This window comes from Tachysurus fulvidraco, chromosome 2, assembly GCF_022655615.1.
Source record: "Tachysurus fulvidraco isolate hzauxx_2018 chromosome 2, HZAU_PFXX_2.0, whole genome shotgun sequence".
In the NCBI taxonomy this organism is placed as follows: domain Eukaryota; kingdom Metazoa; phylum Chordata; class Actinopteri; order Siluriformes; family Bagridae; genus Tachysurus; species Tachysurus fulvidraco.
In genome coordinates, this window is record NC_062519.1 from 24380783 (window position 1) to 24406969 (window position 26187).

Here is a 26187-nt window from a genome sequence, read left to right on the forward strand (position 1 = left end):
TTAGAGCCAACACATGATGATTTATTACAAAGCATTGACTGGGCTGGCCAACAAGTATAACAACATTACAAAAAATAGATATAAAAGTATTTTTACAAACCAGAACAGACCAAAAACCAATGATCCTCACATATGTGAAGAAATGGAGGAAGAAGAACATCACTATTGCATATAAATATACAAAACTGGATTTTTTTTTTTTTTTTTGCTGGTCGTCGGCATATCTTCCAGTTGTTTTAAACTGGATCTGGACAGGATCAAATAAAGCAGAATCAACCGATCTTACCACTGGATAATTAGGGAATTTCAGGTGCTACACCACTAGTTAAGAAAGAACCAATTTATAATCACAATATATAGTGAGCAGTAATATTAAAATGAACATAGATTAGAACCACTGCAAACTTTACAGAAAGTCTTAGGCTTGTAGGATGTACTGTACCAGGAGACACATATTGCACTGAATGCCATGCGAGCATTTGTTGTGTACTCACTATAAAGTACATGCAGCATGCAATAATTTTAAGGATCTCAAAATTAGCCCGTATTAACTACATTAACATTAAACTACCATCAAACATGAAATGCATTACAGATTCAAGTAGCACCAAAAGATAGTAGCAGGTTGCAGTTACACACTGTCAGAGACTACAAAGTACCCAGAGAGTTTATTATAATTTTTTTTAAATCATTTAAACCAAAAAGAGAGATTTGTTCGTTTTGAAAAGAAAAAGAAAAAAAAATCAAAAAAATTTTTCCTGCTAATTAAGCTAAACATTTCTGAACCTCTTCCAATAGATGGCGAAATTATTAACATTTGTTAACCTGTAGTACTATACAGAAAAATGCTGTAACTTGTTTTATATATTTTTTGGGGGGGAGGGGGAAACCTTACACTGTAAGGAGATTTTAGGGAGATGAGATTGTTTAACAGATCATTGTTAACAGGAAGCTATTTGCATGTCACATATTTAGAAAATTCAGTTGCTAAGGGCAAGCTAAGACACTGATTTACACACAAAAAAAATACATCAAGTAAATGGAAAAAAAAAATGTAAACATTCTCCCTATACAATAGGTAGTTAGATAAACAAGCTACAGAATACATATGGAAAACAATATGGTTTAGAAACCACATTATAATCACATGCATATCAAGCACAAAGTTCATTTGAAAAACAAAAACGAAAGGGAAGTCCTGTAAAACTGATTTTAAGGGAATTCGACAGGATGTCTTAAATAAGGTTTAATAAATATACATTGCAAGTATGTCTGAAAGATTTATACTCACTGAAAGCTTTTCTTTTTAAAAACCCTTTTAAGGGATGAGATGTCTACAGAAATAAAACATTGTTTTTTATGAAACGGAGAAAAGCTTTGAGAGCCCTACTGGAAGTGCAGTTTGAAGCAGAGAACCTGTTCAAGTTTGCCTTTTAAATTGCTCTGCAGTTTTCCAGCTAGCATAGAATATTCAGTAGAAATCAAGTCTACTCAACATAAAAACGAAGTCAAACGATTAAAAATCGTCACTACTATCTATATGTTAACTTTGAGGCACCACAATATCTAGCAATCGAATTTGTACGAACATAAAAAACTACATCTGCTGCTAATGAACAACAAGTGAACTGTGAAACTTCTATAACCAAAAGCCCTGAGCCAAAATACCCTTTGCCTACGGAACCAAAATGGGGATGGATGGTGCGATATACAGTGGATCACCAAGAAAACCTACACTGAACCTAACAAGATTTGTGTATGAATCTGTGAGAACTGGACTAGACAGAGGCGTTCAATAAGCCAAAAATACTGAAAGCTAAAAATCGTATGACCAACTAAATGCATGTTTGTATGTTTAGCCCTCACTTAAAGCACATGATACTTCGCCTCACACCTAGTCTTTTGTGTTAAATTCACCATGTTAGCTACACTTGATGTACAAACAATCTGCCTGAAAATACATTTTTCATAAAAATGTCAAGTCATACCCCATTTGATGGTTCAAAACCCCAGCTGGTTACCATCAGGTTTCTTTTCCACCATCGTTAGAATTCCAATGCGTTAAAAAATATATAAATATTCCCCTGTAAAAATCTAGCTTAATTCATTTTAAATTTAATTTACAAGAAATTAAGTGGCATTCCGACCCAATCGCTCGTTCAGCAGGAGCGCTGAGAGAGAAGTACAGATAAATTCCTAGTCGACTCGCGTATGGAATATTAAAATGGCATCAACATTTCATTTTCCTCTGAGTTTTCCCTTCCTTGGACTCATGCTTGAGATTTCTTCCGTGTCAGAATTATGGCCTTTGCTCTTAGACACCGCTGATGAACCATCTGATGAAATGCTGGAAGAACTTGCACTCTCTGGTCTTCCCTTGTCTTCTGGGTGCGAGTCCAAACTCCCACTTGTGTTTTTCCCGTCTGCCTCCTCGTCAGAACATGGCTGCCAGTCCTCGAGTTCCTCACTCTCTGAGCCCTGTACAGCGATCTGGGGAACCAGAGGGACCCTCCTGACCACACACTCCTCCCTGGGCTGTGCATTTGGCATGACCCACTCAGCTTTGTGCTTGGACCGAGCATCAACTGGCATGCTTGGTGTGGCTGGAGTCTGCCCGGCTCTTTCGTCTGGCTCATCGAAACTTACTTCCTGTACCGCCTCCTGCTTTTTGAAGGAGTCACGGCGCTCAGACAAATTCAACTTCCGCATCACTACAATCTGGCCGGCAGCAAATCCCCCAAGTCTGCCGTGGTCTGAACCATACTGAGACTCTATCTCTGTATCCCCACCCAAGTCCAACTCACAGTGAGGAACCTCTAGTGTGTGCCGCCGTGGACCATGGGTTTTTTTTTCTCCGTGGAAGACACCAGAGAGCTTTTCAGCTGACTGGACTCTCTTCAGCAGGGGTGAGACAGGAATCTCTGTGCTACGAGGACGAACTCCATGACGAACAATAGTGGGAGGAGACAGTGTTTTACCATGGTAGGAATGCAGGGTCTTGGTGATGCTGGGTAAGGGAGAAGAGGAGTGCTGTGGAGACAGGGCCTGGGGGGAGGAAGTGCAGGCCAACGGTGATGGGGGGATGCTGCTAGTTGACTTGCGCCGGCCGACCTTTGCGTAACGCTGGGCACCAAGTTTGGAACCAAGGCCATGTAAGGAGCTGGGCCGCATTTGAACAGCTGGAGAACTTGGTGAGCTGGAGCACGGAGAGCCACTTTGGGAAAAGTTTATGTCTAAAAACAAGCACGCACACACACACATATCAGACAAACAAAAAAATCTTTGCAATTTTATAACTAAACCTGCAAGTTTAACATAAGCCTCCTGGACTAGCTATCAATTTATAGTTTGTGCATTCCTGACAAATACAGATACACACCATACAAATATATACCAGATAAAACATCATGTAAGCAAGCATATGTACCAGCAGTGTGGTCTGGAACTGGGCTGCGACATGGTGTGGAGGGTCCTGGTGACAGGCTGTGTGTGGGGGAGCCAGGCAAACTCTCACTGGAGGAAACAGAGTGATGGAGGCCAGAGGAGAAGCTGCGACTGCTGTGCATTACCGTGCTCTGCTTAGAAAGTTTCTTCAGGACGCTACGCCTTCTGAGGGAAGAAGGTACCACAGTTTTATTAAATTTAGATCTCACATGTGCTATAAATGATTCCAGTAATAGTCTGTGTACAGTACAATGGGTTTGCAAACACAGGATACTTAATGACTTTCACAAGCCTGAAACAAGTAAGAAATTTATCGGTAGAATATTTTTGCTTATTTTTTTTTTCCTCTTCTATTCTTTCCTTTCTGTCTTTATTGTGTGATAAAAGTAGATCAATATTTCATGTACCCCATTAGAAAACCATGCAAGATTAATGAGACATATTAATCAGAACCATCATACCGATCCTGGTTGTCCTTCCTCCTGCTCCTCTTGCTGCGCCGGGCCATCTTTCCCTTGTAGCTTGTTTTCCGTGCAGGTCCGATTTTTATTGTTGTGTCCTCTAAGGCAATGGTCTGCAAGGCCACCTTGTTACCGCTCTATAGACAACAACAGAAATATAAATAAGCATTCACAAGAATGTGCTAATGGAAGCTTCAGTCTTGGATAGTGGAGAATCAGTCTTTGTATCAGTATCAGTCTAGCGACTGTTAGCTGTTTATATGCGGGTGCAGATGTTAATAGTGAGGTGATTGTCACTAGTCAGCTGGGAAATATGGATGCCAAACATGTATCTGGATAACATGTGGCTGCTACAGTGGAGCTAAAATAAACCCTATGACAAATATAAATTACTAAGAAATGACTGTATGAATAAAACCACTATAATTACATTTAGCATCAAGTAAAACAACTTCTGCAATATCACAACACTGCATATGTCGTACCTTAAGGAGCAGCTCAATCATCTCTGTGTGCACCAATCCTTGCACTGACTCTCCATTCACGTGTGTGATCAGATCTCCTGCTCTTAGACCAGCCTCATGTGCAGGACTGCCTTCTTCGACACTCTGGGGGAAAAAAAAACGTGAGCAAAATACAATTTATGATGTCATCCATGCATCCTTGTTCAAATTGTAGTTAAATGGAAATATATATATAAAATACTTGTAATAACAGAACATCTTTCAATTGTGACAAAAACTGAACACGACAATGGAATTAGTGACAAATTGCTGAATCATGGGTTATTTGCTGGTAACCATGCTCTGGTAAAGCACTAGAATTTCCCCTCATAATCACTTGCTTTCTAATCCAAATTGTTCTTTTATTATGCAAATGCAGGCTCTTTTAGTTCCAGTGTACGACTATAAAACTAGACAAAACTATTCATTTGATGAAATAAAGGCATTGAACTCAAACTTTCTGAGGCTGTTTAAGTGCCAGTTTCTGTGAGCTGCTCACCGAGACCATGTGATGGATGGTGTATACGTCACTATTTCCGATGTAGACGCGGATGGTCTGTAGGGTGAAACCGTACTTCTTGCCTGAGCTATGAATAAAGATGGGAGGCCGCAGGCAGCTGATGCTGAGGGACAAATCACGATTTGGGGAGGAATCTCGGGATGAGGGATTGGATGAAATGGAGTGTGGGGAAATGGGGCTGGCTTGAAGACCTCCACTCATGTCATCTGAATAGATAGGAAATTAAGGGAAGGTTAAAGGCCAGTCTTTACTAATACATGCAAGTTTGTTAAGCATGCAAAATGTGTTGCAAAAAATACTTCATTTAAATGGTCAATGTTTATTTATAAAACGGTACAGTTCCACTAGTTCGTACACAGTTTCTCACCTGGAGTTATGATAAGGGACAGTGTTGACACAGAGGCAGATTTCGGCACTTTGCCCCCTGGACAGAGATGCTGTCTGTCAGGGGTTTCAAGCTGGTTGCCAAAACATCGTGGACTGCTATGTTCCCTTGGAGATGAGTGCTTTGTTCCTGTGCTGTTGCTACGCAGCCTGATTCGTCGCAGGTTGGATACAACCGCCTCAGCTGCAAAGTGAGCAGGAATATAAATTCATGTTCGCCAGGATAAAGAGGACTAAGCACAGAAGGTCCACATCACAAAATTTGCATCGTCATCCTCATCAGCTGTATTTAAACAACACTTTACCACTTACTAATAAAACTAATTCTACTTCAGTAAGTAAACTTCTCTCTAGTCCAGGGGTCGGCAACCTTAAACACTCAAAGAGCCATTTGGACCTGTTTCCCCACAGAAAAAAAAAAAAAAAAAAAACACAGGGAGCCACAAAACCCATTTGACATCTAAAATAAAGAGAACACTGCATATATCGTTTTTTACCTTTATGGAAAGTATGGAAAAAACTGTAGTGTGTTGCATTTATGAAATCAATGAACTGCTACAGAGTAAACAAAATTTTATGTCTGCAGGCAAACAAAAATATTTTGAGCTAACCTTAATAAAAAAGACGCTGGGCTGAAGGTTACTTTTAAACCAAATGTTCAATGTCTAATTTTTTATTGGTTGTTGCGTTAAATCTTACCCAGATAGTTCTATTTTCTGATTGGCTATTGTGTAGCCTCTTTTTTTGATTGGCTGATAAGTGTCAGGCTCGACTAAGAACTGAGACGCGTTTGATTCCTGCCCAGTTCCATAGAAACAGCTGTGCAGACTGATGCATTTTGGGCACTGCGGCTTATTAAATACATGATAGTCAGTTTTTCTGAGTGAGAAATACGATGTGTGGCGCGAGAGCGTGACAAAAGACCCAAATGCGTGACTGTCACTCTCAATGCGTGACACTTGACAACCCTGCATGACATCAAAATTTTAACTTACCGGCTGCAGCAACCCAAAACTGTGTCTGCCTTTGTGTGTCGGATTTCGCAAGTCGGCAGTTATGATGCGTATTTTGAGCGACAAAAAAACTAAACACGGTTTATTTTAATGTTACATGAGCATTATAATCTTAGAATTTAGAATTACATTTTTTAAAAAACTAACTAAAATAAATTTAAATTAAATATTTATTTTCCAAATCTACAGGGAGCCGCAGCAGAGGGATGAAAGAGCCATGTGCGGCTCCAGAGCCGCGGGTTGCTGACCCCTGCTCTAGTCTAATATTAGGATGCTGTCGAAAACCCCTTTATTTAAAGCAGAATGTAACGTAATAAACTTTTTACTGCATTCCCAAGCACGTTTTTTCATTTTAAACATTTCTCATGAAGTCCCGACCTTCATCATCAGTGGAGAGAGCAACACGTGGCATGGCTTCCAGGCTGTGTGTACTGCTTGCCACCAGAGGGCTTATACATCTGTCTGGCTGGGAGGAGCTGGATGAGGCTCTCGGTCGCAGGCTATAACAAAATGAGAAATGTTAATCCCTCAGCATACCCACATAGAGAATCACAATAAGTGATTTAGCAAATTTACAGTTACTATAGAAATTCTGGAATCCTTCATATAACAAATGCCTTTGTGGTTAATTAGTTTTATCTATCCATCGATGGGTAGAAGAACCACATTATGTATTTTATATATATGATTCAAAAAACATTTTTCGAATGAACAGTCTTTAGGAATACTGTAGGAATAACAGTTGTAACAGACCATGGTCGCTGTCCTGAGAGTCTCCTGTTATCCGGGGCTCCTGTGCTGCTCTGTCTGTGCATCTCTCCAGGCGAGTGGCTCTCTCTGCCTTCTGAACGGTCCTCATGCTCTTCACTGTGACTTCGATCAGATGAGAAGCTCAGATTGGACGGAGTGGCCAGATACTCTGTGCTGCTATAGACCTACAAAGTAGGGAGTAAGAAGTCCTTGAGGTAACATCTGCAGAAGTGCTTTTACATTAACCAATGCGTTCTCAGATTTTTAAATAAAAAGGTGTTATAGAATGCTTTCTTAATTAAACCGAGTATTTATGACCTTTCGAATTCACTAACACTAACCTTGCTGAAACGATTGGACCATGAGGAAAACCGGCGAATTTCCAAAGACGACTCGTCGTCGTTTGTTTCATCGTCTTCGTCAGAAACCAAATGATGATAGCGATCTGATCGAGCTGAATTCATGAGGACAAAAAAAAAAACAATTAAATTTCTGAAAGTCTGAAACTACTGTCAGGAAAGACATTTCAGGTGGATAGGCTTATTGACTAAAATGACATAAAATAAAAATATGTTGAGTATTTCTTTACAACATTTTTGTACACAAGATTGTAAGTAATAGCTAACAAACATGTAGAGAAATAAATATAGAAATAAAGGTGGTTTATTTAAGCAAATAAAAATTTTAAATTGCCAAAAATATACAAAGGCAATAATGAAAAATGGGAGTGGATTTTAGCAGACAAAAACTCCAAATCAATATTTTAATCTGCATTTACACTTCAACCTCAAAATGAATCTAAAAAATAAACCAAATCCAAGCACATAATACTCACTGTCAAAATAACTGGTGTCATCATCTCCTTCCAACTGGGGGATAAATTCAGCTTTCTGGCGAAGCATACCGTTCCAGTCCAAGCCAGTGAAGAACGTGTGCTGTTTAACCTCGGTTGCTCCACCTGTATATATTTCAAAACAGACATTCAACAGTTCAGTACTAATCTGCTAAGAGAACACACTGATTGTATTTATAGAGTGATTTTATCCCCTCTAGGAACTTCGACTTTTGCTTCTCTTTTTACGTTGTAGTCAGATTCTGATTTGATTATCTGAGGAAGCGAAATTAGGAAGGAGATACTTCATGAAATATGGTATAATTGTATAGAATCTGCTGCTAATAGCTAAATGCCACAAGGGCAATAAGCTAACTTACCTGTCCCAAGTCTTTCAATAGGACTCTGTCTCAGTAACCGTGTTATCAAGTCCTGGGCATCCACTGGCAAAGCCTCATCCCCGTCTGGCCAGATTATATCATCTAATATAATACATTGAGGTCAGTTATTTGGCAAGTGAATATAAACAACATTCACGATCTATTTAAATAATGCCCCATTTTTCTCAAATTAAACTTACCGCTAACGACTTGACCAAAAAGTTCTTCTGGCGTATCACCAAAAAAGGGCACACAGCCCACGAGAAACTCATAAAGGATGACTCCCATAGCCCACCAGTCTACAGGCTTGCCGTAACCCTGCCGGAGAATAACCTCTGGTGCAATGTACTCAGGTGTGCCACAAACCTAGAGTGGGAATCCATAATCATCCAAAAAAATCTGATACACTCTTCAAAACATCAATACCACCAGAGTCAAATAAACAATTCAGTAGATTAAATCAACGTGTGGTGTGTATTAGAACCATTTTAAAAACGAGTGAATTTTAAATTTTTAACTAAACTTCACGTCGTGATCTAGCTGAATTACCATAAACTGAATAATGGTAAAATAAATACCTCAAAACTGGAAAAAGTACCAACACAAACCTGTACAAGTATATGCCCCGTTACCTGCTTGTCGATGAATTCTCTAGTGTCCTTCTCAATATGGCCTTCGTAGAGATTTGTCGTCATGTTCATCAGACCGATCTTGGAGAGGCCAAAATCTGTCAGCTTAATGTGCCCCATTGAGGTTATCAACAAGCTGCACGCAAGATTTAAAAGCCACCGTTGTATTAAACCATTTCATTACACGTTTATACTTTTTTTTTCTTTCTACATTCATTAAGATTCATACTTGTCAGGTTTGAGGTCTCTGTGTACTATGCCATAGCTGTGCAGGTATTCCAAAGCTAGGACGGTCTCAGCAAAGTACAATCTGGTCATATCGACAGGCAGTGGGCCCATGTTTTTGAGCAGATTTGCACAATCACCACCTGTTTATAACACAAAAAGAATTACAGGTGCATTTTCTGATGGTAAAATTTCTGGCCTGCAAATTAAATGAAATCCAACGAAGTCCCACCACGTACAATTATTAATTGTGAAATAACAGGGAGACGACAGGAAATTTAATTTAAAGGAAGTTTTAATTTAAATTCCTTTTAATGTTATTTTTTTAACATCATTTATACGCAGAAAACAAATAACCAAAAAAAAAAAAAAAAGACATTCCGCCCACAAACTCAATCAAAGTACTTTGTAATTTTTTTCTATTGTTAATTTTGTAAAGAATTTTTAATTAACCATTCTGCTTGAGCTTTACCTTCCACATACTCCATGACCATGCAAAGGTGCCTGCGGGTCTCAAATGAGCAGAACATACTGACGACAAAAGGGTTCTCTGCAAACGTCAGGATGTCCCGCTCTACAAACACCTGCTGGATCTGGTTCCTTAGGATCAGGTTCTGCCGGTTGATCTTTTTCATTGCAAACCGTTGGCGAGTTTCTTTGTGCCTCACCAGGTACACAGCTCTGAAAGAAGGTAACAGTGCAGTGGCTATGAAATGAATGCTATTTGCTATAAGTGGGCAGCATCTATAGCTTTTTCCCACCAAACTGACCATTATTATCCAATGATTAAACAAAACAAAATTCAATTAATCCTTTAATTTCGATATCGTACAGCCTTATATGAAAGCAGTTTTATATAAATAGTGCATTAACTGTGATACGTATAATGATATGGCATTGATCTGCTTACCCATATGCTCCATTACTGATCAGCTTTATAGTTTCAAAGTCACTCTCCAGTGGTTTTCTTCGGGGTGGCGTGAGCACAGACTTATTCTGCTGTGGGCAGGAAAAAAAAAACAGGCTAGAACAGGATCTTTCAAGATTTAGGGTTCAATTGTCCAGTTCAGCTGAATATAACCTACATCAGACTCCTCGGTGTCCACGTTAAGGGAGGGCCCAGAATCATAGTGTTCTTCTAGCTGACTGACTTCTGCAGAAGGTAAAAACCAAATATATAATTGAGAACAGTATGTGCTTATTTACTGACTATCACATACAGTACTAGATCTTATACCATCCAAGGGATCTCGATTCAGGCCCAGCTGACTGATGATGTAACGGGGAATGTCTGTTTTGATGCCTTGGCCAACTTTAGCATGACCCTCTGCTGCCTCCAGCAAGTGATAGAATTCTTCAGGGTTGAACTCCTTTTAATTCAAGACATAAGAGTATATAGAGTATAAGGGGTGTTATATATCCCAGAGATTTCGTTGAGAATTGTTAGTGCTTCTTGTGGTTTTACCAGACATTCCAACAGTCTTGCGGGGCGCGATATGATGATGTAAATCTTCTTTACCAGCTGGGTGATGACTGTGACCTCCTCACTCTCAGAACGTTCCAGAGCCTGAGAGCACAAATTTTTTTTCACTAAAATTAGTTTGGTGACACACACACAGACGACAAAAGAGCAGGAAAGTCCTAACAGAATGTAAAGTTTGCAACAGATTGCACACATAACCTCCTTAAAAGAGTGTACAGAATCAAAATAACAAGCAATTTCCTCCAAGCACATTGCAGTGTGATTCATATTTGTTCTTTCCTCTATCCTACACAAATGGAAGCTATAGTCTGTATAGCATCATATGTTTGCTCATTAATGACGTCAGACACTAATTACTTTTGTTACCATTGTTATACCAACAATTCTCTCATGTTCATAAGGAAACACACACAGATAGGCACAGACTTAACACAATAATAATCATAACAATAAAAATACTAATAATAATGTTTAATTTCGATTGCTCCAATGCTATTTAAAGATAATTTAAATTAAGTGAGTCAACACTATGTGTCAAGGTTGTAAAGAAAAAAACCATCTCTTTGCAATACACTTCATAAGACGGTCATATTATTTAACAGATTGGAACACAAATGTGTACAGCTGGAAGAAATGAGCTGTGAAGAAAAAAAAAGCTTATATACTTGAGGCAGTGAGTGCAGGATATGGGAAACACTTTAATAAGCTTATCTTTGTGCATAATGTCCACAGCAGCCCTGCAATCTGACAGCAAGCGATGAGTCCTGCCTGGGGCTGTCTACACACTACACAGAAGGTGGGGGTTGCCATGGAAACTAAGGCTCACTAGGAGCATGGAAGATTCTCTAGCCCAGAGAGGGGGGATCTGCATTTTTAACCCTAAGACACAAAAGTAGGATGACACAGAGGGAAATTCCCTCCCAGATCCCAATGATCCCTCAGCCTTGTAATTAACGTCTTCGTTTTGAGTGATGATAATGTTTGTTAGAGCAAGCATTAAGGCGTCTCTTTTTTCCTTTTCTTTTTATTTTATTGAACCTGTTTGCACTTTTTTGAGAAACGTGTAGGATGTGAAGCAGGGTAGAAAGAGTAAAAGGAGAGGGATATGAGATAATGGCACATGTACTTTTGTCACACTGGTGACAGGCACAGTGTGGCTCAGTTCTCCTCTCTGAGACAGCAGGGGGTTTGTTCTGCCTGGTACCGACAGAAACTGCGCAGAAGCAAGCTTCAGAGATCAATGTGAGCTCAGCTAGCAGCTTGAGCCACAGATGAGCAATAAACAGCTTGTTCTAGCCAAAGATCCGATAAACACAAAAAAGAATAAAATTAAATTAAAAGCCTTAGTGTAGCTGCTGAGTCCGTTGTCCATCAACAATTATGCAAAACCACACAAAACTCTTGTGCAAATATGTCTTTACGTCTTCAGCCAAATGTGTGTTAATTATGCTTAAAATCTCTAGAACTGGCTTTTCAAAGACAGGACTTGAGGACAGAATATTCAGTATTACACCTAGTTGTGCATGTATACCTATAGGGAAATGCAGGGAACGCATATGTAGCTGAACTGGCGTTTAACTATATTGCATAAAGCAAAATGTATTATATTAAGTTCTCCCATGCCTCATGTAATGGTTTTAAATTACTGTTGGATAAATTCTTGACAGAATTCAATGACTGTTATTCAACAACTGGCCAACGTTATAGCCGGTATTTGCAATTCACTCTGAAAGAAACATGTAGTTGGTTTCACGTCACACCTCATGCAGCAGCTTGTCAAGATTCTCCTGCAGCTCTAGAAAGTAGAGGGAAGTGATCAGGCCTTTCTGGGACTTGTCCAGACAGTCCCTGGCAAGTTCCACCAGCTGGTGCTGGATAAAACCCAGCACCCCATCTCCTAGAGGTAAAGTGCTGTCGGCAGAACAGTGTGTGATGATGTCCAGCAAGCGCTCCTCCATCTGCGCCGTCGCCTAGACACGAGAGCTTATCGTTAGACTACCTGAAGCACACATTCTTTTTCAAATGAAAAGCAAATGGTTAAATGAAGAATTTGTGGAACTTATGAGCACAGAATATAAGAGAAGCATTTTTCAGCAAGGAGCATGAAAGAGGAACTTAAAATGTTAAATAATTGATGACGTCACTCAGACTTGATACCTTAGGAAACCTTTCCTTGTAAACATGGTTCATCATCACAGTTTCATTGTCAAAGGACCCACTTGTTCGTCCAGGACTGTAACAAGAAACATAAAATAAATTTAAAAAATATACAGCCGATCAATATTTTAGTTCCCACAGCCTAAATCCTTTAGGATCTAACTGTAGTCTATGCTACCATTACCACGAGTAGGCTGTGTTGGGAAGGTGTATATTATGAGCAGTAAGCTGTGTGTGGGAGGCAACCTACTCTACAGAGAGAGACCAACTAATCCTTTAACACACAAGCTAAGAGTGGAGAAGTAACAATATTGCAAAACAAAACAAGCAAGGCTAATGGGTTCGATAAAAAATCCAAACAGATTAAAGTTATAATAAACACTATAAATAATCAGGTGACAGGTTGGAGGGATTACCTAAGACTACGGGAACGAGGGCGCATGAGAGATGAGCTTCGGCCATCCTCATCCGTCATGCTCTCTGAGCTACGGAAGTGTCTGAACAGGAAGTGGAGCTCGTCTTGCGTGGGCTGGTATGGAAGCTGGTGCAAGCGTTCTTGGGAAGAGGAGGAGGACTGCAACAGAATTTAGCAGAACCAAGTGTTTTGATACAGAAGAAAACACTATCCATAGCACATTTTGTGTTTATTTGTACCCACAGCACAGCTCACACACAAAACACACACTGCAACCATAAACAAAGCATCTCCCACCAACTACCATGTTGTACTAGCTTTAAAGATTAGTTTTGTTCTAAAGGATTAGACGTATTACTCAACATCCTACCTAACTACTGGGATGTGAAGGCTGTTTTCCTTGACTTTAAGAACAGGAAATCATTTTGTCTTATAACTAAACAAACACTAAAGACACTTACAGAGACCGTGGAGCTGGGTGGATTAGTGCCATACCCAGATGATGGAAGTGAAGCCAGTGACCACCTCCTACCTTCCGCCCTGACAGAATAATAAATAAATAATAATAAATAAATGATAAAACAGTATTTGGCAATAATTACATTTGACACATGAGCCAAGACATGCAAGCAAGCTTTGTGTTAATGACAGGGCTATAACTATTTATAAAATTTTATATATCCTCTTCTCTCAGTGTTTTAACCATATCAGGCAGAATTCCACAAAAATGCTTGTGCTTTCAATAACAGGAAGGATGCCTGATGCAAATGACATTTACCATAATTAAAACCTAAATCTGTGCTTAAGAAGCTGGAGAGCCAAGGTCTAAATTCTAAGGAAGTCGTGCAAAGTGGGAACTTAATTGTTCTTTCAGAAATCTCAAGTAAACCAACAGAGTGAAGGATTTGCTACCTGTCAGTTCGTGCCAGGTGGCTGAGAGGACATAAGAGAGGTGAAGAAAGATAGAATCAGAATTACATGTGATGCACAGAGCAGACACAGATCATTGTTTGCAACAACAGAGGAAAAAAGAAAAAAAAAAGTTTGTCTACAAGCTCCATAAATAAGACAGTTGAGAAATTACTCACCTGCGAGCAAAAGGGAAGTTGAGGGAGGCGATGGCCGACACATTTCTTGGGCTATCTAAAGGACTGCTGGCAGCTGCAAAGAGACCAATCACCACATATTAAGAAAACACAGGGATACAAATTTAGTAAAGAATTAATTATATTATATTAATTAAAAATAGTAAAGAATTTAATTTATTAGAAATAAAAGCCACTTGTTTCAATTGCTATTACATGAACAAAGCATAAGGCTGTGAACAAGAAAATAATGATAGAAGACATCAGGATAAGTAAAGAGCAAACGTAAAGAAGTTAACAAAATGTGGTGTGCTGATAGTCAGCTTTTCACAGTCAAATTCACTGTCTGGATGCACAGAGGAGCTTGTGCTCTCTTATTTCCACACACTGGGCAAAGCACATGACCATGAGTAACAATCACCTACAAAGAGGACAAGTCAGGGATTGTCCAGTGTTGTTTATAAAAAAAAAGTAACAGGCTCCGTTCTACTTTAAAAGTGTTCTGGGTTTGTCCTATATCCAACAATTGCAGATGGAAATTCTGATGCAGAAACAGGGTTTTACTTTAAATGAAACAATCTTTGTTACTTCTAAAATTGCTCATATGCATCAGATACATAAGAAGTTGTTTAATTTTTAACTGCAGGAGCAACAATGAATACTAATACAATACATAAACACACAAATGACAGACACACACACACACACAAATGTTCCATATAAGCAAGTTAAGAATCTGTACATGTTATTTCAAATGACTTTGGAAATTTTTTTTTATAGCATTTACATTTATGGCAGATTGGTGGCCCTGGGATTGGGATATCTGTGGCTTAACAATAATGTCACTGGCATGGCCGCCAAGATTTCAATCAGGTTCAAGGGTGTGTCTGAAATCTACTGCACAACAAACAACATGCCTAAATAGTACTTATGGCACTGGTGGCGTCACATACTTGAGGAAGTATAACAAAAATGTTGGCATAAACCAGACAGGGTTAGCACAATCACACCAGTGTTGGCAAGACAGCCCAAGCAGAAACTTGCTCGGTACACACAAAAATACCAAGTACTAGTTACCATCTAGCAATACTGTGTTTTTTAGGTCCAAAATTTCTCAACCGAGTAACAATGATAATGATACAACGATAAAACATCTGACTATCATCGGTCACTCACTAAATGAATTGGAGAATAAATAAATTCCTTATCTGTTCACCAGGAAAAAAGCTCAAACTGCGACAGTTAGGAATCCTTCTTGCTCTCATGGTGTAGTATCGTACTCTCACTCTCTCACTCCTATTCGTATTGTTTACACTCACTCTCTCTCACACACGCGCACAAACTCTTAACTCTTGATTTGCTGTGGCTAGTGTCGCTGTGTAACCCTCACAAAGCACCGACAGCAAATTAGTATTAAAAGGTTATAATCAGTATATCATATAACTATATATTATATATATATAAAATACATACATGTCAATTATTTTCTTCCCCTTACTAAATAATCATGTTTTTGTTTTATTTTAACGAAGAAATCTGCATACACTAAGTGAATACAGGAATACAAATTTTTGTTTTTTTAATGCTCCAAATGCTGCTTTGGAGAACTCCCGTGTTTGTTAATGATCATTTTCATATAGCCCATCATCCAGTGAAAGCTCATTTAAATCGACCCCAGTGCTTCTAAACCTTCATTAAAGACAACACCAAGAGCACACAGCAAATTCCTGCTGTCACACCTCCCTTTGTAGAACTATGGGTGGATTACTGGCCAAGTGGACAGTGTGAAGCAACCTTGGGTGGGACAACCACATAACATCCCTTGTTTGCTTGTAGACAAGGTAGCAAGCACTGATTATGTGCACAAAATAATCTGATAACTGCATACAGGTCCAATTTTGACAGCAAGATCATGTTAATGTGCACTGAGGTAATCCAATAACAGAAAAGCTCCAGGATTGGAAAAAAAAAATCTGTACCAGAATTATACTGTAAATATGAACTTTTATAAACAACGTGCAAACTGTGTCCTAAAGACTTGTGTATGTTTTTAATTCAGCATGATGCATTTCTTGAGAGTTTGAAAACATTCCCAGTAATTATTAACCTGGGTTTTTTGTTTGTTTGTTTTAAAAACAAACAGACATAACCCTTTTTCCTGAATCTGGCTAATTGCACAATTATGATCATAAAGACATTGTTAATACTGTAGCTCACCATTTTATTAAGCAGTGCCATAAGTTTGTGACATCAAAGCACGTGTAACAGCGAAACTACTTTCTTCGTGCATTTTTATATAATATTACTGTGCCCTATGAAAGTTGAGACATGGTTCTAAAAAACTGCTCTTGCTCTGTTAGTATAAAAAGACATAACATCGCAGACACGATCCAGGACTACAGCTTTTTTTTTTTTTTTTTAACATTTTGTAAATCCCATTAAAATAAAAAGGGACCTCAATGCTTTATTCCATCTCTATGGCTCAATACCATCTCTAGGAGGATTCTCACCTGTGTGGACTGACATGGGTGAGAGTGGGCGCGTCGGTGAAGGCGTACCAACCCCAAGGTTCTTCCTGCTGCTGCGGCAACTGTGACAAAAACACACAAGGGGGAATAAAAGGTTGGGTGACTCAAGACTAATCATCAGTACATCTCAGACAAACAACTCAGAGCTTTTACACTAGTAGCAGAAGTGGACAAAAGAGACATTATTGAGAATGCTATTTTGCAAATGGGAGCTGGGGACAGATCGTTCGATCAACAGACAAATAGATACCAAAGGGTGCATTTTTTTCAATTAGCAACATCATTCAGAAAAGTGCACTTTTGCCTGCTTTCAATGCACAGTACAAATTACACGTGCTCTCCCGTCTCTATTTACACACCATCCAATTCGATATAAACCACATGATTCATCTGCATAGGATCCACTGTATGAATTAACCTGATTTGGTCACACTGGTGATGCCAAACAAGCTCGTGCAACACAAATCACATTAAAATCGATTCGTCGAGTTTGTGATGAACAACCAGCACTTTAGTCGCCTTACCTTTTGGATCGCTTAAGCATCACTCCAGTCACAAAATGAGCTTTGCTGTTCGCAGCTGCACCCCAGCAACTTGGGTCAGACATGGCATTTACTGATTTATTTATTTAGCTAGCTAGCTAGCCTGCGCGTGATGTTTGTGGTCTCGTTGTGTGCAGTTTAAACGACGTTAAACTCGCTAGCCGAGTCTCACCCAGAAGTCTTCCTCTTGTTTCAGGCTCTCAGTTTGCATAACTTAACGAGGGACAGACAATAGTCAGAGAGAAGAGAAGAACGGTGACCTCATTCCTGTGCTTTGTTTTGGTTAGCTAACGAGCTACGTAGTTAGTTAGTTGCTTAGCTTAGCTTAGCTAGCTGGTTGGTACATTGGCAACTTTTAACTTTTCTCATTTGGTCTGAGACGTGCCCCATCACCGCCGAGTCCAGCATTCAGTCGCTCTAACAATCTTTTCTAACTTCTTTTCGAGTTTCTCTCATCCTTTTCGACATCCCTGCCCATTCTCTCAAACTTCGGTGCACCTTTTGTGTTGTTTGCCTGCGCGCTGTTGTGATGATTACCGGGCGATGACGTTGGAACGTACCATCTCCTACTCGGTTAGGGGTGAAATACGAGCCAAAATACAATTCCACACCTACCCGCTGTATTTTTGTAATAATTCCCTCACTTAGCTGGACACATTTCTTGTTACTTTTATTGTCACATTTTGTGTCTCAGACCTATACCTAATATTTTCTCCTTCATGATTACATGGTTACGACTGCCAGCGGTGAACTTAAGATCAATGACGTCATTTCCTCACGTGTTAACGCACCTAGTCAAAATAGAGTCTTGTATAAAGCAAGACCTAAAGTTTAGAAATGACGTCCAGGAAATAGTAAAGCGATTACAGATAGACAAAGAAGGCGAATAATTATGTCCTGAGATGTACACTCGCGCACACACACACACACACACACACACACACACACACACACACACACACACACACACACACACACACACACTCTCTCTCTCTCTCTCTCTCTCTCTTTATATATATATATATATATATATATATATCCAGCATTAAAAGAAAAGTCCACCTTGAAACCCAGATGTTTGATATTGAAATATTTGTAATGTGTTTAGCGATTGTGGTGCCAGTTCGTTTTTAGGTGCTGCGTTTTTGTTTTTCTTGTAAGGATTTAGCTGTTGGGTTTCTCTCCCTTGAGTCATACAGTAGTGATTAGTGATGTAGTGAAGTCATTTTATTTGTTCTTGGCATGTTGACATGCCATATGCTGAACCCAGGGGTTGAGGGGACCTTCTGGAATTTCTGACCGGAAACCCCAAGTTGATGGGGCATTTTCTTTGGTTTTTCCCAGTCGTGAAGCTTGCAATTTGTAATTCACAGCTTTCAATTGATAAAAGAAAATGAAAGGGAAAAAATAAACTAAACATGAACTCATCAACTTGGTTTAGTCTAATTAACTACCAGTTCCTTCCCAGTTTAATAGAGTGATGTCAAATCAGTATGGCCACTCTTACGATGCACAGTGTGAAATCTCTTTGTTTATAAATAAGTTTAGAAAATCGCTGGTTTGTGAAGGTGATCGACATTTAGGATCATCACTAACATTATAAAGCTTGCTTGTTGATAACGCTCCTTCGATGTTCTCTGCTGTTCAATTTCATTTCAAAATATCACAGGAATATTTGTAGTTTACTATATTCTGTAGTCCACCATACTAGTAGCCACTTAGTTGCGTTAAAGACTAAAAATTGTTGTTAAAATGAATGCTTAGAATGCTTCAAATGAGCTTTACATGCTCTCACCAAGCGTATTTAAGACACTCTTTTGTTGAGGCAATTGTGGAAAGGTGGCAAGGTGCAAAATGACATTATTATATCTTTCAAATAAGCACTTAGAAGGCACCACACACTCCCCATAATTCCCCTGGTGCCAGTGTTAGCATGCAGTGGAAAAGAATTGTGGGTAATGTAGGAAACTAGAAGGAAAAATCTTACATTTAAGTGAAAGAAGTTATCTCAGTATTTCGTTACAGACTAAATCTTTAAAGCCATTGAGGATCACAAGTTAATTATAGTTATTAATATTCATGTCATTCAGGGTGGAGTTTTCCTGTAAGACCTAGGGCGTAAAAACTGCTATAGTCTTAATGACTCTAATGGGCCAGTAGCCTAAAAGCTTGTATAATGACTTATTCATTTATATTATAATGACATAGGATTTATTTATTTATTTAAACAAATCTATCTATCTATCTATCTATCTATCTATCTATCTATCTATCTATCTATCTATCTATCTATCTATCTATCTATATATATATATATACATACATATATATATAAACAAATAAATATAAAAAAATAAACCTTCTATTTAGCTGGTAAAGCTACTGTGTAAAACATTTGTCAAAAAGTAAACTCTTGCTTTGAAGTTAATTCTAATTATAACTGATGTGGTAATCATTTAGCATGTAAGACGACTGGCTTACCTCCACGGATGAAGGGTTTGTAAAGGGCTGCAGGGACTGCATGGGCTGCAGGGGCTCGGAGTGATTGGGCTCTGGTTGGGTGACAAACTGAAAGTCAAGACATGTTTACATGTATTAGTGCTCTGACTATGCGTATCTGTGCTGTGTTTAGTTTCCGTCAAACTCCTTTTTTTTAATCTTATCTGCCAACAAAAAGCAGCCCACATTTGTAACTTCATTAGATTATAATTTCAGATTATAATAATCATGGTGCCTTAACACTTTGATTTCCTCAGGAGGAATTAATAAAATCGAGTCTTTTCTTATAACTTAGCTGAACATGAGACTGAAGTGTAAAGCAGTATGGAAAAGTTTGGTGCCTATAAATCTACCTCACTGCACAGACTATTCCCATGACATACTGTAATTTTATGGTTCCAGATCATTTTTTATTTAAAAGAGATTTGTTTGACAGTGAGCATGTATTGACAAACTAAAAGTCTGATTATAGTGTAACTATGAATGTATAATGTATATTGTAAATGCCTGTGTATTTAGATACTTACATGCAATGCACACAGATTTACACTATTTCGGTTCTCAGACATTTATTACAGAATGCAAATGCTAATGCATATATATAAAAACACTTTTTATTGCAGAGATGTATAGAATTTATTTATGTCTATGTTGGATATGTATTTAGCTACATATGCTTAGATTGTTGCATGCAATATATTATATTCCAGATCCAATGAGCATTGGGTTTGTCCAAAAGAAATGGCTGGTGGGGTGCGAAATCCTGGTTTAGTAGCTTGCCCTGTAAGTTTCATAAAAGTGAAAGCGCATACAGTACCTGCTGTCATTCTCATCCCATTAATACATAGAAGTGCTACCACACTAACGATTGCAGTGCAAAGTGCTGATGATGACAAAGCAAGAGGTAGGTGTCAGACAGGAGGACAGGAAGAAGTGTCAGGCTTCGTCATGGTTCACATGGAATATGGACAAAGGAAAAGAGATGGGATCTGAATATTATTAGACCAATCTAAATAAGGTCAGTACAGGCTGAACATTACAGCTTCAGCTGATCAAATCTTCTGTGGCCCGAATAATACACATTTCCAGAAATGAAAAAGAGGATGTGAAAGAGTAGGAAGAAGGCTCTCTCACAAAAGACAAACAATCTCAATTGAAATTCAATTTGCACTTGCTGACCTTTTCACACTTCCATGGTGCTGAGGAACTGTGTCAGAAGTACGTTTTGTCTTTAGTGGCTATACACAAATACGTTTTCCCCCTGTGCAACTTTAACAGCTCTGAACCGTTGGACTCCACACGTGGTATCTGGTACCAAGACATTGACAGTAGTGGTGGACTGGTTTTGGTAGCTACTAGCCACTGCATTACAAGAACACTCCACAAGAGCTGTTATTTTGGAGATGCTCCTATCCATTCGGCCCTTACAAATTTCCAATTTGTCCTGCTTCCAACACATTAACTTCCAGAACCGAGTTCACTTGCTGTCTAGCATATCCCATCGTTTGATAGGTGCCACTTTAATGAGATAATCAATGTTATTCACATCACCTGTCATTGGTTTTATAGTTATGCTATAGCCGATTGTGTATATAGAGGCAGGTGTGATGTTGACAAATTGTTATTATTTTAGCTGGGATATGAACATTATGTAATGAATATGAGGTCCCTTTTGTAACTAGACAATTGGCTGCTCAGTTTGTTATTCCATCATTATTTCACATACAGGTTAAATAGCAGATATAATGGCCAGACTGAAACATTTGCATTTGGAATCTGTGGCAGTTTACTCTTGATATAAAGAATAATATGAAGAAACTATTCAGAGAGAGAAAGAGAGAGCTGTGCCAAAATAAACTGTTTAGTATAAAAAGAAAGAAAGCTTTGGAAAGCCCAGGAACACCTAAAGGAAGACCAGATAAGTGTTTGCTGAAAACACAATCTTGTAGAGTTTTACAGCAACACCTTATGAAGTGATGAAATAAAGATTAACTTGTAGCAGAATGATGGGAAAAGAAGAATATGGAAAAGTGAAGGAACTGCTCTTGATCTGAAACACCTCATCACGTGGCAAGGTTCTTCGGTCTTGTTTGTAAAAGGCCCAGTGTACAGTAGCTGCAGGCTTTCATTCCATACAAACAGCAGGCAAACTTAGTACTTGATTGGAGCCCTAGATGAACTGCTTAAACAAGTGGAAACAGGTGTAACTCCTGCCTGGTTGGAATGAAAGCCTGCAGGAAAACTGGGCCTTTGGGGATAAGATTGAAATCTTGTGACCTGCATGTGTGTGGCTGCCAATGGCACTGTTTCCCTTGTGTTTATTGATGATGTGACCGCTGACAAAAGCAGCAGGATGAATTATTAAGTGTATCCGCTGAGATTCAGCCAAATGCTTCAAAACGTTTTGGATGGCTCTTCAAACTGCACACAGTGATACAAAGCATACTTCGAAAGCAACCCAGTACAACTAAAGTCTTTTTTTTCAAGAAGTGGAATGTTCTGCATTGGCTTAGTCAAACACTTGACCACAATTAAGTTGAGCATGCATTTCACTTGCTGAAGGCAAAACTGAAAGGAGGAAGTGAAGACAGCTGCAGTAAAAGCCTGGCAGAGAGTTCAGGCAGTCATTGCCTTCAAAGGATTTTTAACCAAATGTTAAAAAAGACAATTTAATTAATGATTGATGGTTTGTCCAAATATTTATAAACCTGGCAATGGAGAAATGTGTTATATAAATTGAGCAAAACATTTAAGCAAATAAAATCCAGTCTGTATGGATACCATAACCAATCATCTTGCCCAGCTAGCCTTCCCTACTATATTTAAATTTACACTGAAAAAAGTACCTGATGAAAAAAAAAATAACAGAAAAAAAGAAAGAAAACATGCAACCACTAAAAACACCCTAGCTTAACACTAACCTTTCATAAGCACTGGCTTCTGTGTGTAGATTTGAATTTTAAATTAGTATGAGACCATTCATTAAGAAAAGTATGTTCATCCATTCATTTTTTGTAGTACTTATTATACACAGGTTTACGGGAACCCGGGGGCCTATCCCAGGGGGCTTGGGGGCACAAGGCAGGGGACACCCTTTCATTATTCTAATTGTTATGCTACGGACAATTAAGAGATGTCAATCAGCCTACAGCATGCGTATTGGAACTGGGGGAGGAAACCTGAGTACCCAGAGGAAACCCCAAAGCACATGCAAACTCTTTGTACACAGGGTGGAGGCGAGAAAATAACCACTAAGCCATCGTGCTACGAAAAAACATGCCCTGATGTCTAATTTCATTTAAACTCATGAATTCACTTTTAGATACTTGAGTAAATGGAAATGTGGAGAAAAATAGTTTTTTTATCAACAACAGCAGACACTAAAAATCTTAAATCAAGGATCTTTAAGTCTATTCAATGATAACGTACTGTATGACTGCCATTTCTGTAAATATCTTCCGTGTGCAACAGCTCACTTATGAAACTGTGTGCAGCTCTGCAGCTCTCTTTGTAAAAAGCATAAAGCTATCAGGTGTTCCAGCAGCAATTAATTTTTCAACATACACCAAAGTCCCATCAGCTATTGTAATAACTCTCATTAGTGTCCAAAGTCCAACCAAACTCAACTGAAGCAAAACATGGAAACACCTGAACACCACTGAACAAGTGATTTTTTTTTTCTTTATTGAGAGCTTTATCCAGTGTTGACACTAACAACAAAAGCATCATCTCTCTTCATAGTTGTGATATTCACAATTTCAGAAATTTGAACCTGACTGGAACTTCACGAGATGAGAAAAAAAACAACTGATTAGATCAGACCTGCACAAATGGTCCTCAGCCTGGCAAGTGAGGAGCACCTAACAGTGCAATAGATAGCAACATGTGCTGCAAAAACATGAGGGTGTTGTCATAGTGATGCGAGAGAACTGGAGGAGAACCAACTGTGCAGAAAAACCCTCAGTGCTCTGCAGTGCCATCAGTTCGTTTGTTTGATCATTCTCTATTCTCGCTTGCAAACGGCCCAATAGCAATCGCACAACGCCATATAGTAGCATATGCATATGTGATACTTTTCTTTTAAGTAAAGCAGAAACAGTGATTGTGTACATCATATCGTTCAGCTTAATGACACAGGAAACTGACAACGAGATGCAGATATAAGCCTGTAATATGGACCAGCATCCAGCGGGCAGAGGAGGGCAGCTATATTTACATAGTGCTTGGAGTGGGAGGACAGAACACGAGTACCGCAGTGATCGTCTCTTAAAGCAGGCTGGGAAAAGGGGTCGGGAAAACAAGCAAACATTTCTTGTCACAGCGTAAAACATAGAGCCAGAACATTCACTGTTTGTTGTATGACTTACTAATTTCATCTGTCTACGAAAACTTCCGATTTGCTGTTATATGCTATATTATTAATGCCTTCAGATATAGTTTTCATGTCGGAAATATATACTGAAATCTGTCTGCATTGCTTTCCACGATTCGGAGCAGTATTTATACTATTCCTCATCATAGAGCACATTTAAGATACTCATGCAAGCTGCATAATGTTTGTTTTAGTTATTAAACAGATCCTTACGTCGCTCAAAATAACCTGTAGCCATGACTCAGGACTCTACTTTGTGTTCATTAAGGCACTGAAGCAGAAGGTTACACATTGTGTGTAGGCTGTAGGGTGTATCTCTGTTGTACTCCCGAGTACTTAAGCCTTGTTATCTAACTGATATGTGATCCAGGCTGTGAGTAAGAATGCAAATTCTGGTATGCTGCCTAGACACAGTGAGATCATAAAATAAATATGAAAGGAAATCACTGCATGATGTTGCCTTGTATTTTCTAACCTTTATTTTATATTTCAGTTATTGAATCCATAATGTTTGTTAAGTGAACCCTTTAAGTGTTTTGGGTGTATGTTATATCACAAAACCAAACAGTGAAAACTTTTAAACACACGATTTTAATGATCACACATAGCGCCAAGGGTGAGGGAAGAAAGACACACAGGATGTTTCCCTATAAACTACTCTTGATTTTTAATACCTTACCTATGCTTAATTAGATCCACCTCACACATTGTCTTAATGTGCATTCAATGTGCATTCTGTGTGTTGACAGAAAAACTAAATTATATAAATTATGTAACACGCTAGCTTTCCCAAAGCTGCAGATATAAGCCGGGTTATAAATTAGGAGCCTTACGGATTGAACAGGGCTTTACATGCTGCTGCAGAGCAAAGTGAACAACCTCAGATCAGTCTCAGTGCTGTGTTTGTCACAAACAAAAGAGGTGCAAAATCAATCTGAGGATATGCCAAGCAGCTCAGCATCTCTGAGCTGTTATAAATAAACCAACAGAATAGCTTTATAGCCTAGAGAAGAAATACAAATGTTTCTCTTCAAGTGTTTTATTTGAAATTCAACTGTTATATAGACAGATCAATTTCAAAATGGAAGCAATTTCATTTTGTGTGCTAATAACAAACAGATCAACAATAGAAACGCTGATCAAATCTGAGTGGGTGCTTCCAAGTCGCAGCTCAAATCCCCCCCCCCCCTTCTTACAGTCTACTCACCAGCAGTAAGGGATTTCCCCTGATCGTCCAGCAGCTACTCCTAAATTATTCATCATGATAGATAATGTATGTATTTATTTATTTTTATTTAGAAAAAAAAAAAGATAACTTACTCCAAAGTGAGGGAGGGGATTTTCAGCTTGTCTCTCCTCTTCATGTCTCCCACTGATCAGCAACAACTGAAGTGCTGAAAGCTGGTTCAGATGTCAGGCATAAATCACCCACATCAGCCTGTCTTGAACGCCCAGAACCAGCGTCGTATTTTGTTTCAGGAGATCTGATCCAAACGGAACCGACAGGATCTCCACGAGCTCCCAAGTGAAAGATGCGCTCATGTCTCGCGACTAACTAGTGAACAGGTTTAAAGGGAAGGGAGGAGGTAGAGGAGGAGGAGGAGGAGGACGTTGCTGATGGATATTGTAGCATAATTTACTATAGTAACCCGAACAAAATCAATTAAGGTTCGGACACAGAAACAAAAGCGACACATAAGGATGCATAATGATTTGACCTGCAGAGGTCAGCAGAGGGTCAGAGAAAGTGTCTAATAAAACAGTTCAATCTTAGTTGATTAATAATAATAATAATAATAATAATAATAATAATAATAATAATAATAATTATAATTATTATTCTTATTCTTATTATTGCTATTATTAATAATATTGTTATTATTGTTATTATTATTATTATAATTCTCTGCAGAATTCTCTGCAGTTATTTTAACTTTTAAGTTGTTCCTAAATGCACGCTGTAGA

At 38.7% G+C, this 26187-nt stretch overlaps 1 protein-coding gene across 9 annotated transcripts; it reads right to left on the bottom strand.

The window, feature by feature from the left end:
* On the bottom strand, nt 1-25787 carry mast3b (microtubule associated serine/threonine kinase 3b). 9 transcript variants are annotated; one of them, XM_027169823.2, is made up of 28 exons: nt 25543-25787; nt 19833-19919; nt 16792-16871; nt 14285-14357; nt 14109-14129; nt 13658-13736; nt 13198-13355; nt 12782-12857; nt 12385-12594; nt 10607-10708; nt 10379-10511; nt 10227-10294; nt 10052-10140; nt 9614-9822; nt 9146-9284; nt 8920-9052; nt 8488-8653; nt 8288-8389; nt 7911-8033; nt 7417-7529; nt 7079-7260; nt 6704-6825; nt 5296-5496; nt 4908-5134; nt 4391-4513; nt 3906-4042; nt 3428-3606; nt 1-3233 (listed from the first exon to the last, which is right to left on the bottom strand). In XM_027169823.2, exons 1-28 carry the CDS (start codon nt 25584-25586, stop codon nt 2239-2241), a joined length of 4371 nt encoding a protein of 1456 aa, XP_027025624.2. In that variant the 5' UTR covers nt 25587-25787; the 3' UTR covers nt 1-2238. The 9 variants fall into 9 exon arrangements, with proteins under 9 accessions (XP_027025624.2, XP_027025626.2, XP_047665517.1 ...); XM_027169825.2 differs by having other exon boundaries at nt 3428-3609; nt 25543-25784; XM_047809561.1 differs by lacking the exon at nt 14109-14129 and having other exon boundaries at nt 3428-3609; nt 25543-25784.
* Nucleotides 25788-26187: the final 400 nt, after the last annotated feature.